Source organism: Melopsittacus undulatus, chromosome 8, assembly GCF_012275295.1.
Source record: "Melopsittacus undulatus isolate bMelUnd1 chromosome 8, bMelUnd1.mat.Z, whole genome shotgun sequence".
Taxonomy (NCBI): Eukaryota; Metazoa; Chordata; class Aves; order Psittaciformes; family Psittaculidae; genus Melopsittacus; species Melopsittacus undulatus.
This window is the reverse complement of record NC_047534.1, coordinates 33224074-33238862: the sequence shown is the minus strand read 5'-3', so window position 1 is coordinate 33238862 and position 14789 is coordinate 33224074. Positions and strand designations below refer to the sequence as shown.

Below are 14789 nucleotides of genomic sequence, written 5' to 3'. Positions count from 1 at the left end.
TCTGTGCTCCTAGGACCTGTTCCTCTTTTAATGGTTCACTATTCTTGTATTTCATTTCTGATGATTTATCTCAAGTTGTGAGTGATGTGAGGGCTTGTTTTCACATGGCAATACTTTTAGCTATGGATAAAGAGATGCGAGTTCTGCTTCTGAAGGTATGGTGTGAAGACCACCTACTAGTCCACAGGGCTAGAGAAAAGCTATTGAATTTATAAGGCCTTTGTTTTATGATACATGTAAAGGAACAACAAAATCTGATGGCATAGAGAAGCTGACCATATATCCACAGTCTAAAGTACCCCAGTCAGTGGTCTCATGTGGTTTTGTATGGTATAGAGGATTTCAGAAGCTATGTTATGTATCTTAAAAAATAAAATCCTTACAAAGTGTTTTTATAGCCGTGGTACCATATTTCTACTAAAATATGTCCAGCCTTGTTAGTATCAACACTTCACTGATTCTAAACATACAGTGCATAGAGCGTTTTGTTGGAAACTAACATATCTAAGTGAAAGTACATTATATCCTGCTGTGATATCTTTGGTGGATGCTGAGTTCATTATCTCTTCAGTCTTCAAGCTACTACGAGTCTTTAATTAGCATTATTACTGTGGCTCTTCTTGCTTGATAGATGGTCTTGGATGTTTTCCTTTCTCTTGCTTTTTGGCTTATAAATGTTATTTCACGGTGTGTGGTTAACTGAAGTGATAGAGTAATGAAGTAAAAGATTATACTCAGTCCACTTTAGGAACATTTATGCACATTTATGCACTAGCACATCTCCATTTAATATTTCACTAAGTAACTTGTCTGACTTTAACACTTCCGTATTTTTCTTCTTCACTATAGATCTCTGAACAACAACTTTTTCACGTGAACTGACAGAAGTAGAGAAGAGATGGCCAGTTCAGCCCGAGAACATCTGCTTTTTGTGCGCCGTCGCAACCCGCAGCTACGGTATACTCTGAGCCCAGAGAACCTGCAGAGTTTGGCATCTCAGGGCCCCATGGCTGAGAACATGAACTTGCAGCGTGCCAACAGTGACACAGACTTAGTGACCTCGGATAGCAGGTCTAGTTTGACAGCCAGTATGTACGAATACACCTTGGGGCAATCTCAGAACCTCATCATTTTCTGGGATATTAAGGAAGAAGTAGACCCGACTGACTGGATAGGACTTTATCACATAGGTAAGTCAGAAATATTTCTGTAGTTGTAATATTGTAACATTTCTGTGTGTTTCTTGATGTTTTGCCACTTCATATTTCCTGTTCTGATTCATGTTCTGGCACACTGCATGATTAGTCTGAAGATAAAGTTGAGGTAAGACCGCTGAGAATTACTTGAAATTTCTCTTTGTTTTTCTTAGTGCAGTGAACTATTTAAAAACATGATTCTAACCAATGTTGATCTGTTTCTACAGTGAACTGATAGAATATGTGTGCATACAGAGTATGTGCCTCTGCTGGTGGCTGGCTCACATACTAGAAAGTTTGCAATACTGTGCGCTTCATACAACCGACATGCTTATTGTCCAATGTTTGTGCAGGTTTTCTGACAAGTGGATTCTTAACAGTTGTGAAAAGTTGTTTTGTTTGTCTTTGGTTTAGTAGAACTAAAATGGTATCAATTCTGAAGTGAGAGTTTCTGTTTATGAAGAATTCTTGTAGAAGGAAATCCTCTGAAGAGACTCTTTTGTGTGCTTTTTTGTGCTGTCCAGGATATTTCACAGAACAGAGCTGGAAAGATCTTTAGCCTGGTGTGGAGAGACCTGGGAGCAGGGTGTGCATTAGCAAATAATGTGGCTCAGGAGTGGATCGGTAGGGCAAAATGGTTGGACCAACAGCAGCATATTTGAGTTGGGATTTTCCAGTGTGTTACATTTAATCACGTCCTTAGATCCAAACATTCCTACTGTGTCTGTTGTTTGGAGCTGTCCAAAGGATAGTCTGTATGTGTCCACGCTAGGAACTGAAGTTCAGCTAGAGGGTAGCTTTAGTGGTGTATGGGGGTTAATTGCCTTCTCAAGGAATCCAGTTCATGTGCACTAAATTACTTTCTGAATTTAACTGGTGCTCAAGTAAGTGGGACTGATAGGTTGATTTGTTTCACAGTTGCACTGCTTTTCTGAACTGTCGTGGTTTAAAACCCCACCTCAGTCTCCCGCAGTACCACACACCCCTTTTTCCCCCCCACCTCCCCACTCCCGGAGTGATGGGGAGGAGAACCAGAGGAATACAACTCCCATGGATTGAGATAAAAGCCAATCCAGCAATTAAGGTATAACACAAATCACTACTGCTACCACTAATAAATCAATGTTAGAGGAAATAAACAAGGAGAGAATACGATACCACCCACCGAAACGAGCCCAACCCGGAAGAGAGCTAACCCCCCCTTGTGGCAAACTTCCAGTTACCTCCCCAAGCATGATGTGCTGTGGTATGGAATACCTCCCCGACTAGCTCAGGCCAGGCGCCCTATTTCTCCCTCCTCCCGGCTTCCCCTCCTCCCTGGCAGAGCATGAGCTCAGAAAAGGCCTTGGACAAAACCAAACATTTGAGCAGTAACTCAAAACGTACGTGCCGCCAGCAACCGCTCCCAGCCCGAAAGTCAAAACACAGCACTGCACCAGCTACCAAGAAGGAGAAAAAATGACTGCTACTTGCTGAACCCATGACATGAACCTAATTACTCATGAAGAAAGGAACTGTCAACTCAGCCTGTCAAAAGCAGGTATAGCAGAAATCGGTGGAGACAGGTCTGACTGCTGGAATTTTGTCCCTGCTGGGTCTAAGCTTGGTGCAATGAGATTTGGTCTCAACAGAATTTTGGAGAGGGATTTGCTGTGCCAGCTTTTTCCAAGATGTTCCGTCTTTGCATCACTTAATGTTACATGCTGTGTAAATGCTGTTTCCAGTTCTCATTTTTTTTTTGTCTGATATATTTTCCAGTGTTCGTATAGATCCACAAACTGGACAGTGTTGTCTTGTGCTGTTCCAGTGCTTACATGGTTATATATATTAGAGCTACTGCATGAGCTGCAGTCTCTCTTAGAATGAACTGTGGGTATGTGCTAACATTTAAGCCACCTAAACGGAGTGTCTCCATAATAAACAGAAATTAATCCTCCCAACAGCATTAGCAACTGAAGTGTGATCTGTGCTGTAAAATGCAGACTGCTAAATTGAGCTTAAACGCCCTTATTTAAATACATTGAGAGCTTTATCTAAATAAAGTTTTGACACCCCTTCCCATTGTTTCTTTCATGATTCACAGCATTTCATGTTTGGTATTCAAGATGCTCAAATACAACATCTTTCTGTAAAATTCTCATTGTTATTGTAGGCTATAAGTGATTTTTGTCCTACTTTCATGATTAATAATATTCCTACTTTCAGTATGTTGAGCCCCTAAAATACCAAATAATGTTAAGTTACCACAGGATAAGAATCAGCCAAATAAGAAACAGCCAAATTTATGCCTTTTGGGGCTTAAAGCCCCTATCATACTACTGTGTAAAAGCAGAGTGTTTGAGTATATTGAGTTTCCTATTTTTGTGTTAAATGACGAAAGGAGCTCATTCACGTTAGCTTTTGTCTCCACTGCCATGTGAAATCCACAAGTACTGGTGAGAATTTTGTTACTGATTTAAAACAGATTTGAGCAGAGTCTTTCCCTACAGATTTGTGTTTTCATCATTCTGAATGATGGGGTTGCATGGTTTTATATAGCAGAGGGCTAAGGATATGCTCAGCCTGATAAGCCTGCCTATCTTTGATTTAGGTTTATTGATAAACTCTTTCTAGTATTTAGCATCTTTTAAAAATAAAAAAATATTATTAAAATAGTCATATGAGTACAACCTGAAAACTTTAATTTTCCTAAATTTTATAGACATAGTTAAGGTAAGTTAAACCTTACAGGATTGCAGGATTTTAGTTCTTTGTAATAATTGCCATGAAGTATGCCCAGTTTCCACTTACTCCTTTGGAAGTTGAAGAGACTCACTTCTTGTTTTCTCAGGAGAGGGACGTGTGGGTGAATATATTTAAAAACAAAAGCACCATTCTCAAACACATTATTAATATTCAGCGTAGGTGCTTGAGGTTATCCTTCCAGTTCTTCCTTTAGAATGAAAATCACAATGTTGCTTTAGCACTGCCTCCTGAAGGCAGCATCAATTGTACTCAATAACGTAAGATGGCACTGGGGCTGTGCCAGCGTACTGCTGGACCTCCAGCATCCCCCCATGTCTTCTAGTAAAGCATCAGTTTTCAAGGAGCTAGGAACAGAAAAAGGCAAATATTTTGCTCTTATTTAATAAAATTCCATAGCATAACTAAAAATACAGTAATGTGGCTTTTTATTTTTTTAATGTTGGTTGTGCTATTAACTGTCATCAATTGGATCAATGTTTTGAGGGGGGGAAAATGATTGTTAATTTTGTAAATGAAGAGAAGGTGAAATTCTAAAAATGAGCATCATTCTGAGCTCAGGTATTAGTACAGAGAGATCTGGCAAAAGCCAGAAGCGATCCAGGCACATTTTAACTTCAGATTAATTTTGTAGAATAAATCCAATATAACAGGAATTGAAGATGACATACTGGAAGCTGTTTTGCCACTTCATTCATCAATTTATTTAATTAATGTGCTCTTATTAGTTTGTATTGTGAAAAAGCAGTTCTGTGCTTCTGAGTGTGGTTTTCCTGCATGGCTAAATCTGTAGTGGTTCACCAGGAATCCCACCAAACTTGTTAGATCCTGTTCTTGTTAAGAGCCACACCACTTGACACACCACTGTACCCATTCACCCAGACATGGGGTGGTGCAGTTGGTCACAAGACTGTCTGTAATCAGAATCACTGCCTTTACTGCTTGGGTGGTTAGCAGATGATTGGCTTACACTAAGGAGTAGTAGATGGAGCTTCTCCTAGTGCAGTACAACTTCAGTGAAGAGCTTGGCCTGCTAAATGGTTATGAAAATAGTTGTTATCTTTTCAAAAGAGGAAAGCCATAGGGGAGAAAGACAGAATCATCTTATTCAGAAGGACTGATTATTTATTTATTTTTTTAAATTCTATTTCAAGTGCATGTGATTTTTTTTTTCCAGAATTGTGGGTTTTATTATTTAAAAAGGGAGGGAAGTCATAAATGAACAAATACTTTGTAGACAAGACTGTATATGTTATTAGACATTAACTCACTATAATGTCATCAGGATAATCATCTGCAAACTTTTGGTTTTTCATTTTTAAATGCAAGAAATGGAGCCTAACTGTGAAAAATGCTCTACATAGCTAAATTCCTCCTCAGTTTTTCGCAAATTTTGTATTTTAAAGAATGTTTTTAGTTACATGTGTGGGCTTGCTGAGTTTAGTCCCATACTTGTGTCTTCCTCTGTTCATCGCTTTGTGGAACTAAAATGTGATCTGTTTTCTTGTTGAGAGACTGCTTTGTATAGAGGGATGTCTTCTTTTCCAGTGTATTCCTAAGGATTACGAGAAGGAAAATGTATGTGAGAGACACAGTGTATTATGTGAAAGCAAACATGCTTTTTGCTAACTATTTCTGTTTTTGTACTGTCTGAACTTTCTACAGTGTCAGTACCACTTCTTGAACAGTCTTGTCCATCAAGTTTTGTTGAAGCATCTTTTTAGCTCCAGAGCAAAATGCGTGGAGAATGCAGATAACACATCTATAAAAACACAGAAAGGTGTCCCACTGAGACTGCATGGAAGGGAGAAATGTTATTTCTGAGTTTTTGCTCTGCTCATCAGGCAGTGTTGCATGAAACATGAAATTGTGAAGTCAGAAATACAGGTTTATTTTGATTTCAGCTTCAATCTGCCTAGAATGGGTTTCTCATTTCTTCTTTTAGGACCAATTCTTGTCGCTTGAAAGTGGCAAGGCATGATGAAATTTGGAGAGGGGGCTTTCTAGTAGAGATGTCATACCTGTGCTTACTCTGAGGAGTAAACGTAGACATTTAATCTTTCTGTCCTGATGGGAAGAAAGGAAGAGGTCCATTCTCTCCGTTTTTCTTTTTAACTTAAAAACCAAAACAAAACAATGAAAAAATCCCACCCCAAACAAAAAAAGACCCCAAACCCTCACTAGGATTTAGATTGAAAATCTTCTTCTTTTGAAGTGGTAGAAAACTGTAGAATCTAACAAACACTTGTGGCATCCCATCAGACCCAAGAAGTTATCTTTAAGTGGTGACCCAGCTTTTGCTCTGTACATGAGTATTTTAAGAATGGTCGTTCCAAGTAATATTGATGTTATTGGAGTTTTTCAGACATTTTATCCTCTAATTAAGAGGAATCTGCGTCTTGCTATGGAATAATGGTCAGGATCTGGAGTCCTGTGGTGAGTAAGGCTGAGCAAAGTATTGGATTCAGTTTGAAGGGACTATGAGGCACACCAGTTTTCTTGCTGCATAGCAACAGGGTACCATGACCTCCTTGGGAAGTGAGAGCTGTTCAGGAAGATGAGCAGGTTGACTCTCCACTGCTTGTGGGATGGTGAGGGAAGTTGAATCTTGATGAGTTTTATGGGTTGCCATAAAGTCTCATATTTAAAGAAATCAGAAGGCACAAAATAAAGAATAAAAAGTCAGGAGAGAGAAATAAAACCTACTTTTGGTTCAAAAAGATTAACTCCCATGGCTGAATTGCCCACGTTGGCCTACTTTTGTCCTAATTTACGGAGTCCTACTTATGAGATGGATGACCTTATTCTAGAGATCCTAGCATATTTAAAATGCTGGCTATCAAAGGTCACTGTATTTATTTCCATTGGCTGCTTTTCACAGGCTGCTTGGCTTTGTGTTATACCTACAGCATGCATCCACAACAGCATTGTAAAAACAAAACAAAAGCCCCTGATGCAAAGTTATATAGAGCAATTTAGATAGGATCTAGTTTTATACTAAGCCTTCTAGGGTAATGGAGTTCAGAGGCTCTCCATTTCAGGTCAGACAAGATTAAAAAGAAAAAAAGCTTTCACAGAAGCTGCTTTAAATATACTCAAAATAGTGACTAACATTAGATAGAGAGATTATAAAATGTTAAGATACTTCATTCTGAGAAGATTTCTCTGGGTTCCGTTATAGAATACATACAAAGTAATAACTTCATTATATTCCAGAAAAGCCTGATTAATCACTCAACTTTTTTTTCTCCTTCCTGTTCCAGCAATGTAAATGCCTCTCTATACTTTCAAACATGAGTAGTGCTGTTCATGTCTACTGACTAGTTACTAGGCATTACAGTATAAGTTGTGGTTACTTCTTATTTTGTCTGCAAACTGTAGGCTTGACTTTTTATGTAGAAGAGCTGGTCTTTACCCAGCTGGCTCCATGGCTTAGGCTCTTTGGCTTAGGCTTCCAGGAGGCTGGTATTGTGCTATTTGTCATCAACCAGTGGGGATTTGGTGGTTTTTATCATATCATCTGAATATCTTAGTGGTGTGGTGATTTTTGTTCTCTTCAGAAATAAACAGAAGGACTAGCTATGGCTATGAAGCTCTGGAAGAGCCACACCTGTGCACGTTGAGATGTCAGTGAAATTCCCATTGGAGATGTATGCTTAAATAATATGTATAACAAAGCAAAATTCATGATCAACACTAAGTAGGATTAAAGAAGAGAACTTGAATTCCTCTTGGCCTGCATCTGGGGTTGGCAGTAGTTTGCGAATGTCTGGTGTTGGTAGTTGTGGTAAGCAAAAGTGTGGGGGGAAAAATCTGCCCTGAACTATTTAATTTGCTTTATATTTAGGGAAAAGTCACCTCTTGAGAGGGATAATGAAAAGTGAAGGCAGTCTAATACAGGAATTGTATCCTAAAATATGGGATGAAGCCTACAGTCATTTAAAAATAATTATAACAAAGCAAGGGGCTTCAGAAGCTTTCCTTCCAGGTACTTCATTTCAGTCTTAATCTTTCCTTTCTTTCTGGATCCTGACCCACATGCAAAGATCCTTTTTCCCCAACACAGAATTTGGTACTTTCCCTTCTTCAGTTGTGAACTAGTAAATTTTGCTTAAAAATCAGTGTGTGGACAATACAATACCTTCTCTTTACCGCAAAAGTTAGAAGGCATGACTAGAAGGTGCTTTCTCTATGCGTTTTCATTGCATGCAACAGATACCTTAAAAGATACATTCACTACATTAAAATACACTGGTGATATTTGTTTTAAGAAGAATTACTTCCCTGCTAAAAAAATAAACCAAAACCTAGAATCTTGTAGTATGATATTTGTGTCTGAAAGAAGTTCAAGCTATGACAAAGTGTTGCCAGAACAACCAAACTTTTCAGTTAATTGTGTGTTATTAAGTTTTTGAGATCCCCCTGACCTGAAAAGAAGACAAACATAGCTGCAGGGAGGACACCTTCATCTGTGGTGTCAGTATATTTCCACTGCAAGAGGTTTTGGCAAGAGAACATTTATAATCCTTTGGATAGAAAGCAGTGTTCTCCCTATCCTGCCTTATTGATGCAAGTGGCTGTTCCAGCAGATGGGAAGATAACAAACACTGGATAATGGAAAACAATGTACACTTCTGAGTTTGTAATATTTCAAATTACCATAAAATTGCCTTGTGTTAACTTGGTTTTTTATTTGTTTGAAGGAGGTTGGCTTTCATTTTGACTTCTTTTTTGAAGACATTTGCTTAGCTGGTTTCTATCATCAAACCAACGTGCCATGTAGTATTTTCAAAATAATTTGGGAAAAACCAGTTACTCCAAATTCCTGGCAATTGGATTGAAAAGTACTTGCATTAATTCATTTGTTTCATGTAAGTAATAGATTATTAATTAGTTTTGCATTAAGCACAGTGTTAGAATTCCTTCTGTAAATTTTTTATAAAATTCTTGGCTCCTTCATCTGTGTCGTTTATCAATGACTATAGAAATCTGAATTAATGGAGGAGTGTTATAAGCTGAGTGTTAAATACTGTATGTTAAGGATGTGACTGATGTAGATAAAACCAGTGCCACTTAAAAGCATACTAGGACTCTGAAACTACACTTTAGTGGTGGATATGTTTAATATAACCTTTTAATATATGCTGATATTAGAAACACAGGTTCATAAATTATAACTGGAGGAGGTTACTGAAGGTGCCAATTGATCCTGATAGGCCTTCTTTCCTAGGAAAACTTATCAAGATATATCTTGCATCTTATGCTGCTTGAGGGACAAACAATTCCAGAGAATGGCCAGGTCTGACCATCTCGAGCTCCTTTTATACAGAATAATTTTCAGCTAGGCCTGAATGTTACTCAGCCCTTGCATGTTTTGCCACTTTGATGTAAGAGAGGTACTGCTGTGGGGTGAAGATGCTACAGGAGAGCAGTTCAACTGACTATGCTTAGCTGGCAGTTACCCCTTGGGAAGAACAAAGCTTACAAATGCCTGCATTGGCAGTGTTTCCTGTCTCTCTGCCCAGCAGCATCCAGGACTCCATCGCTCTCACTCTGGTGGGCAGCCAATTTCCAGGCAAGCAAATCCCATGCTTCAGAGATTTGTTTCAAGGTCTGGTCGAACTCTCTTCAAGAGATCTGCCGCCTTTGTCTAGCAGTCATTCAGAGTTAATGTCAAACCGTTTAATCTTCAGTTGTATTTCAAGTCACTCATCACTTATTCCATCACTAATGTGTCAGTAGTCCTTGAAAGGTTATAAAAATTAGTAGATTCATTGCCCTTGTTATTCCTGCCCTGCCCTTGGGAATAAATGAATCCTTTATATCCCAATGTGTGGTAATGCAAAAAATGAACCTACAGTTTCTATTAAAAAACACTCGTTTCCCATGTGCTGTAGTAAGGAGAAGAGGAAAAGATAAACAAGGATTTATTACTTTGCCTGGAAGAAGCAAGATGAGTACTGTAAAGTGTTAAGTAAATGTAAAGGAGCTTATTTTGAAAATATACAGACTATATTAAAACTAACGTGCATAGCTACATGGGTATATAATCTGATGTTAAGGGAAGTGGACAAAGCCTATTTATTCTTAAAGGGCATATTTAAGAATGCAGTTTCAGCTTTATCTTTTCTTGCATGTCACTGTTAACATCAAGCACTCTTTAACTGTACATAGAGGAGGGTTTTTATGGATAGAGGTCACTGATTTCTAGTTTTCTTACAGAAAGTGTGATTAAAGATGTAGTTTCTGGTTTTCCCTGATAATAATTCTCTGATTGTTGCTGTTCAGTTGCCATTGGAAGTTTTAATTGTCAGATTTAGTATGAAATCTCATGCTCCATTGTATAATTCATTCCTTGAGAATTTAAGCTTTGTCTGATGGGCATAAATGTGATTCACATGAGTGGAGTCGCACTTGAGGATAGTTTTTGAGAGATTAAAGCTGAAAGCTTGGACCTACTATGTGTCATCTCTGAAAAGGACTAATAATTAAAGGCATTTGTTGCTTTGCAAGATCAGGACCTTAATCAGTGTTTTATCTTTGCCAGCAGATGTGATTTCTTGCATATGAAGCCAGTTAAGCCTAAATGGGTTTGGCTTTATAAGCTGAAATATGCATAGAAAAAACATTCATAGTGCAGTAGCAGGCACATACTGTTGAAACTGAGATAAATATCTAGTAATGACCTTACAAAAGAGAAAAAAACATCTTTCTGTATTCACTGTAGCTTTATCTGTATATAGAGTTTCATGCACGGCATAGGTCAGCAGATGGTAGCCTGCAGGAAGAGGGAAAATTCAGTTCAAGTTTTTAACATAGATGCATCTCTGAATTTTAGTAGACTTACAGACAGGCAGTTGCTTTCAAGATGCTGAATAAGGAAGTGACAACTACTGTTGACTTTCATATATAAAAGCCAACTATGAGTAGGATTTTTGGGAGTTATTGATGGGGTAGTAGTCAGTGTACTCCTGTACAGTTTACTCCTGTAAATTATTTTAGCTATACAATGAAAAGTGCATTGTCCAGTTTTCTTTGAAAAACTTCAAAGCTGTGATGTTTTTGGCAAGTAAACAAAGACAACCCACCTGACTTGAGTGACATTTCACTCAATGGTGCAAACAGCATTATGACTGTCATTGTCCATTCAGCTGGATGTTCTGAGTCATTAGCACATAAGATTTTGATTTGGAAGAGCAGTCTTAATTACAGCACATTTGAGTACACTCCTCTCCTGCTCAAGCAGTTAAATAAAAATCACCATAGAATCATAGAATTATAGAATAGTTAGGGTTGGAAAGAACCTTAAGATCATCCAGTTCCAACCCCCCTGCCATGGGCAGGGACACCTCACACTAAGCCATGGCACCCAAGGCTTCATCCAACCTGGCCTTGAACACTGCCAGGGATGGAGCATTCACAACTTCCCTGGGCAACCCATTCCAGTACCTCACCACCCTAACAGTAAAGAACTTCTTCCTTAGATCCAATCTAAACTTACCCTTATCCTACCACTACAGTCCCTAATGATTAGTCCCTCACCAGCATCATTATAAGCCCCCTTCTGATACTGGAAGGCTGTTCTGAGGTCTCCATGCAGCCTTCTCCAGGCTGAACAGCCACAACTTTCTCAGCTTGTCTTCATACAGGCGGTACTCCAGTCCCCTGATCATCCTCGTGGCCTCCTCTGGATTTGTTCCAACAGTTCCATGTCCTTTTTATGTTGAGGACACCAGAACTGCACACAACACTCCAAGAGAGGTCTCACAAGAGCAGAGTAGAGGGGCAGGATCACCTCCTTCGACCTGCTGGTCACGCTCCTTTTGATGCAGCCCAGGATACGGTTGGCTTTCTGGGCTGCAAGCGCACACTGAAGCCGGCTCATGTTCATTTTCACACTGACCAACACCCCCAAGTCCCTCTCCTTGGGCTGCTCTGAATCTCTTCTCTGCCCAACCTGTAGCTGTGCCTGGGATTGCTCCGACCCAGGTGTAGGACCTTGCACTTGTCATGGTTAAACTTCATGAGGTTGGCATCAGCCACCTCACAAGTGTGTCAAGGTCCCTCTGAATGGCATTCCTTCCCTCTAGTGTATCAACAGAACCACACAGCTTGGTGTCATCAGCAAACTTGCTGAGGGCACACTCAATCCCACTGTCTGTGCGAGCAAAAAAGATGTTGAACAAGACTGGTCCCAACACTGATCCTTGAGGGACACCACTTGTTACTGGTCTTCAGCCAGACAGTGAGCCATTGACCACTTTGCGTGCAGCCATCCAGCCAGTTCTTTATCCACTGAGTGGTCCACCTATCAAATTGATGTTTCTCCAATTCAGAGACAAGGATGTTGTGTGGGGCAGTGTCAAACACTTTGCACAAGTCTAGGTAGATTATGTCAACTGCTCTGCCTTTGCCCATCAGTTCCGTAGCCCCATCATAGAAGGTCACCAAAGTGGTCAGGCAGTATTTCCCCCTAGTGAAGCCATGCTGGCTGTCACCGAGCACCTGGTTGTTTTTCATGTGCCTTAGCATGCTTCAAGGAGAATCTGCTCCCAGATTTTGCCATGCACAGAGGTGAGACTGACTGGTCTGTAATTCCCCGGGTCATCCATTTTCCCCTTCTTGAAAATGGGGGTTATATTTCCCATGTTTCAGATTAGCATAGATTACTATCTTTGGTGCTACTGTGTACTTCCCATTGGCTGAGCAGCCCTAAACTGGCAGAGCATTTGTTCTTCCAAGACTACAGAAAGCTCTACTGCCCCTTTAGCGTCTCAAATGGGATGCAAGAGAGCAGCAGGGGTAGCTGCTGGGAACCTGCAGGGGTGTATAACCAGGAGCAAGAGGACCTGTCTCTTCAGCAGTAAATAATTTGCCACTCAACCTGCTCCAGCTGCAATATGCAGTGACCCCAACAGACAAGGTGTGATGGGATGTGATTTGTAGGCTGCTGTAACAGGAGTGCAGGTCTGATTGTGCCTTTTGTAATTACTTATTTATGCTCTAGGTTTACTTGTGTTGCTGGGAGTAGCTGAGTTGGCAAGCCTTTCTCCCTAGTTGCATTCAGTTCTAGGCTTGTTTTTTGCCTGCAGAATCCCGGGGAATTGCTGCTCTTAATAGATACTCTGCTAGGAATAAAAAAGCCCTTATGGAAATGTTGTCTGTTGGTGCTTTCAAGATATTTACAAGAAATAATAAAGCTTCTTTGCCTTTGTTAGTCTGTACAGCTTTGTGGTCCTTTTTTGGTGTTGCATGTTAACACTGCAAGAGAGAAAACTTTCTACTTCTGAAATTTCATGCTGAAAATGTAAATAAGCAAGATGTTTATCTCCTTTTTTGACCTCTAGTAATGATTTTAATGTAATTGACATGGATTTTTGGCACTGGTAAAATGATACTGCCTGTAAAGAATTGAACCTGACCTTTGTGTTTCTCCTAGCTGTGGTCATGTCTAGTTTAATCTGCAGAGCCACGTAGTACTTATCATAAGCAGTGTTTGGCTTCATCTGCTCTCATCTTCATGATATGAGCCTTAAAGACTTGACACTAGAAGTATCCTTTTTGTTTAAGAAGCTGATCTTAACCTTGAAGAGATAATCCATCTCATTACAAAACTAATGAAGTGTGTGTGTGAGAGAAAAGATCTAGGCAATGTATGGGGGGAAAAAGTCATTGGAGTTACTCTGAATATGATACAGCGGTGCTGAAGACAAGTTAGCAGTTTTTTGGTTATTACAGGAGAAGGCTATTTGTATTGTCAGTGCATTAATCTGGAGTAAACTGATCCTGGAAATTCTAAATTATCTTCTGCTGAAGTAGATCCTAGGCAATCTTCCAACCTCCTTTTCACTCTTCTGCATCTACTGCACGAGAGGTAATGAAGAATAGGTTAATAAGATGCTATTGCTTGGATAATGTCTTTTCACTTAGGACTGCTGTGCAGTTACATGTAGTTAATCAAGACATTGTCATAAAATACCATTAATTGCCAATGGAAAACAGTCTTCTGTTTTACTAGGGCATGAACTACCATATACTTTAAGATAGTTTGTTTGGTACTCAAGAATATTTATTGACACCTTGGTAATACTGTAGATATCTACACATCAGAAACTCTAGTTATTGTGAACAAATGGAAGCTATGTGTGGGTTGCTGGGTATGAAGTATGTTCATCCTAAAAATGTATTTGTCTAAAACTAGAGTGTTGTGACTCTTTACAGATGAGAAGAGCCTGTTAAAAGTATCTGATTTTGAAATTCTGGAGCAGGGTGAGCTTGTTCTTTTAGAGATCCCATTTGCTCGCTATTCAAGGATCTGAATTACCACTTAGCATTACTCCAGTTCTCTTTTTGCTCAGACAAGGGCTGATCAATTTCCTCCTGAAAATTAACTTTTTGGAAATAAGCTGCATAACCTGAAAAAAAGGATTTTTTAAATTATTTTTTTTATTTTTTTTAACCTGATGCATTGGCTTGTGTTGAGTGTGATCTAATTTGGTTATAGTTGTCCTCCGGATACTTGCTGATTTGACTTGCTATGCAGTTAGCCAAGTGCTTTGTGTAGCAGAGCATGGCAGGAGTCAGTGTGAGACTGCTCCTTCATGGGCCTCCTGCTAATCCTGTGGTTCTGTTAGCTGTGATGTGAAACTATGTCAATAAAAGAGTAGTTGGATGTTGGCTTTCCTATATGAGATAAAGGCTTTACAATATGAAATATTGTTGGATGTTGGAATTTGCATGCTAAAAACTTGTGTATGATGGAACTAGTAGATTGCAAGGGGGCATGCTAAGGTTTGGAATCCCATTTCTTTGCAGACCAAGTAAAGATGACAAATGCTGTACAGGGATTAA

General features: G+C 39.4%; 1 protein-coding gene across 1 annotated transcript in view; it reads left to right on the top strand.

Moving 5' to 3' along the window:
• Window positions 1-893: 893 nt before the first annotated feature.
• The window catches only part of HECW2 (HECT, C2 and WW domain containing E3 ubiquitin protein ligase 2), a 109132-nt gene continuing 95236 nt past the window's right edge, over window positions 894-14789 (top strand). The window contains exon 1 of the mRNA XM_005145564.4: window positions 894-1190. Coding sequence (XP_005145621.1) covers window positions 899-1190 — 292 coding nt within the window. The 5' untranslated portion in view covers window positions 894-898. The remainder of the gene's footprint in view (window positions 1191-14789) is intronic.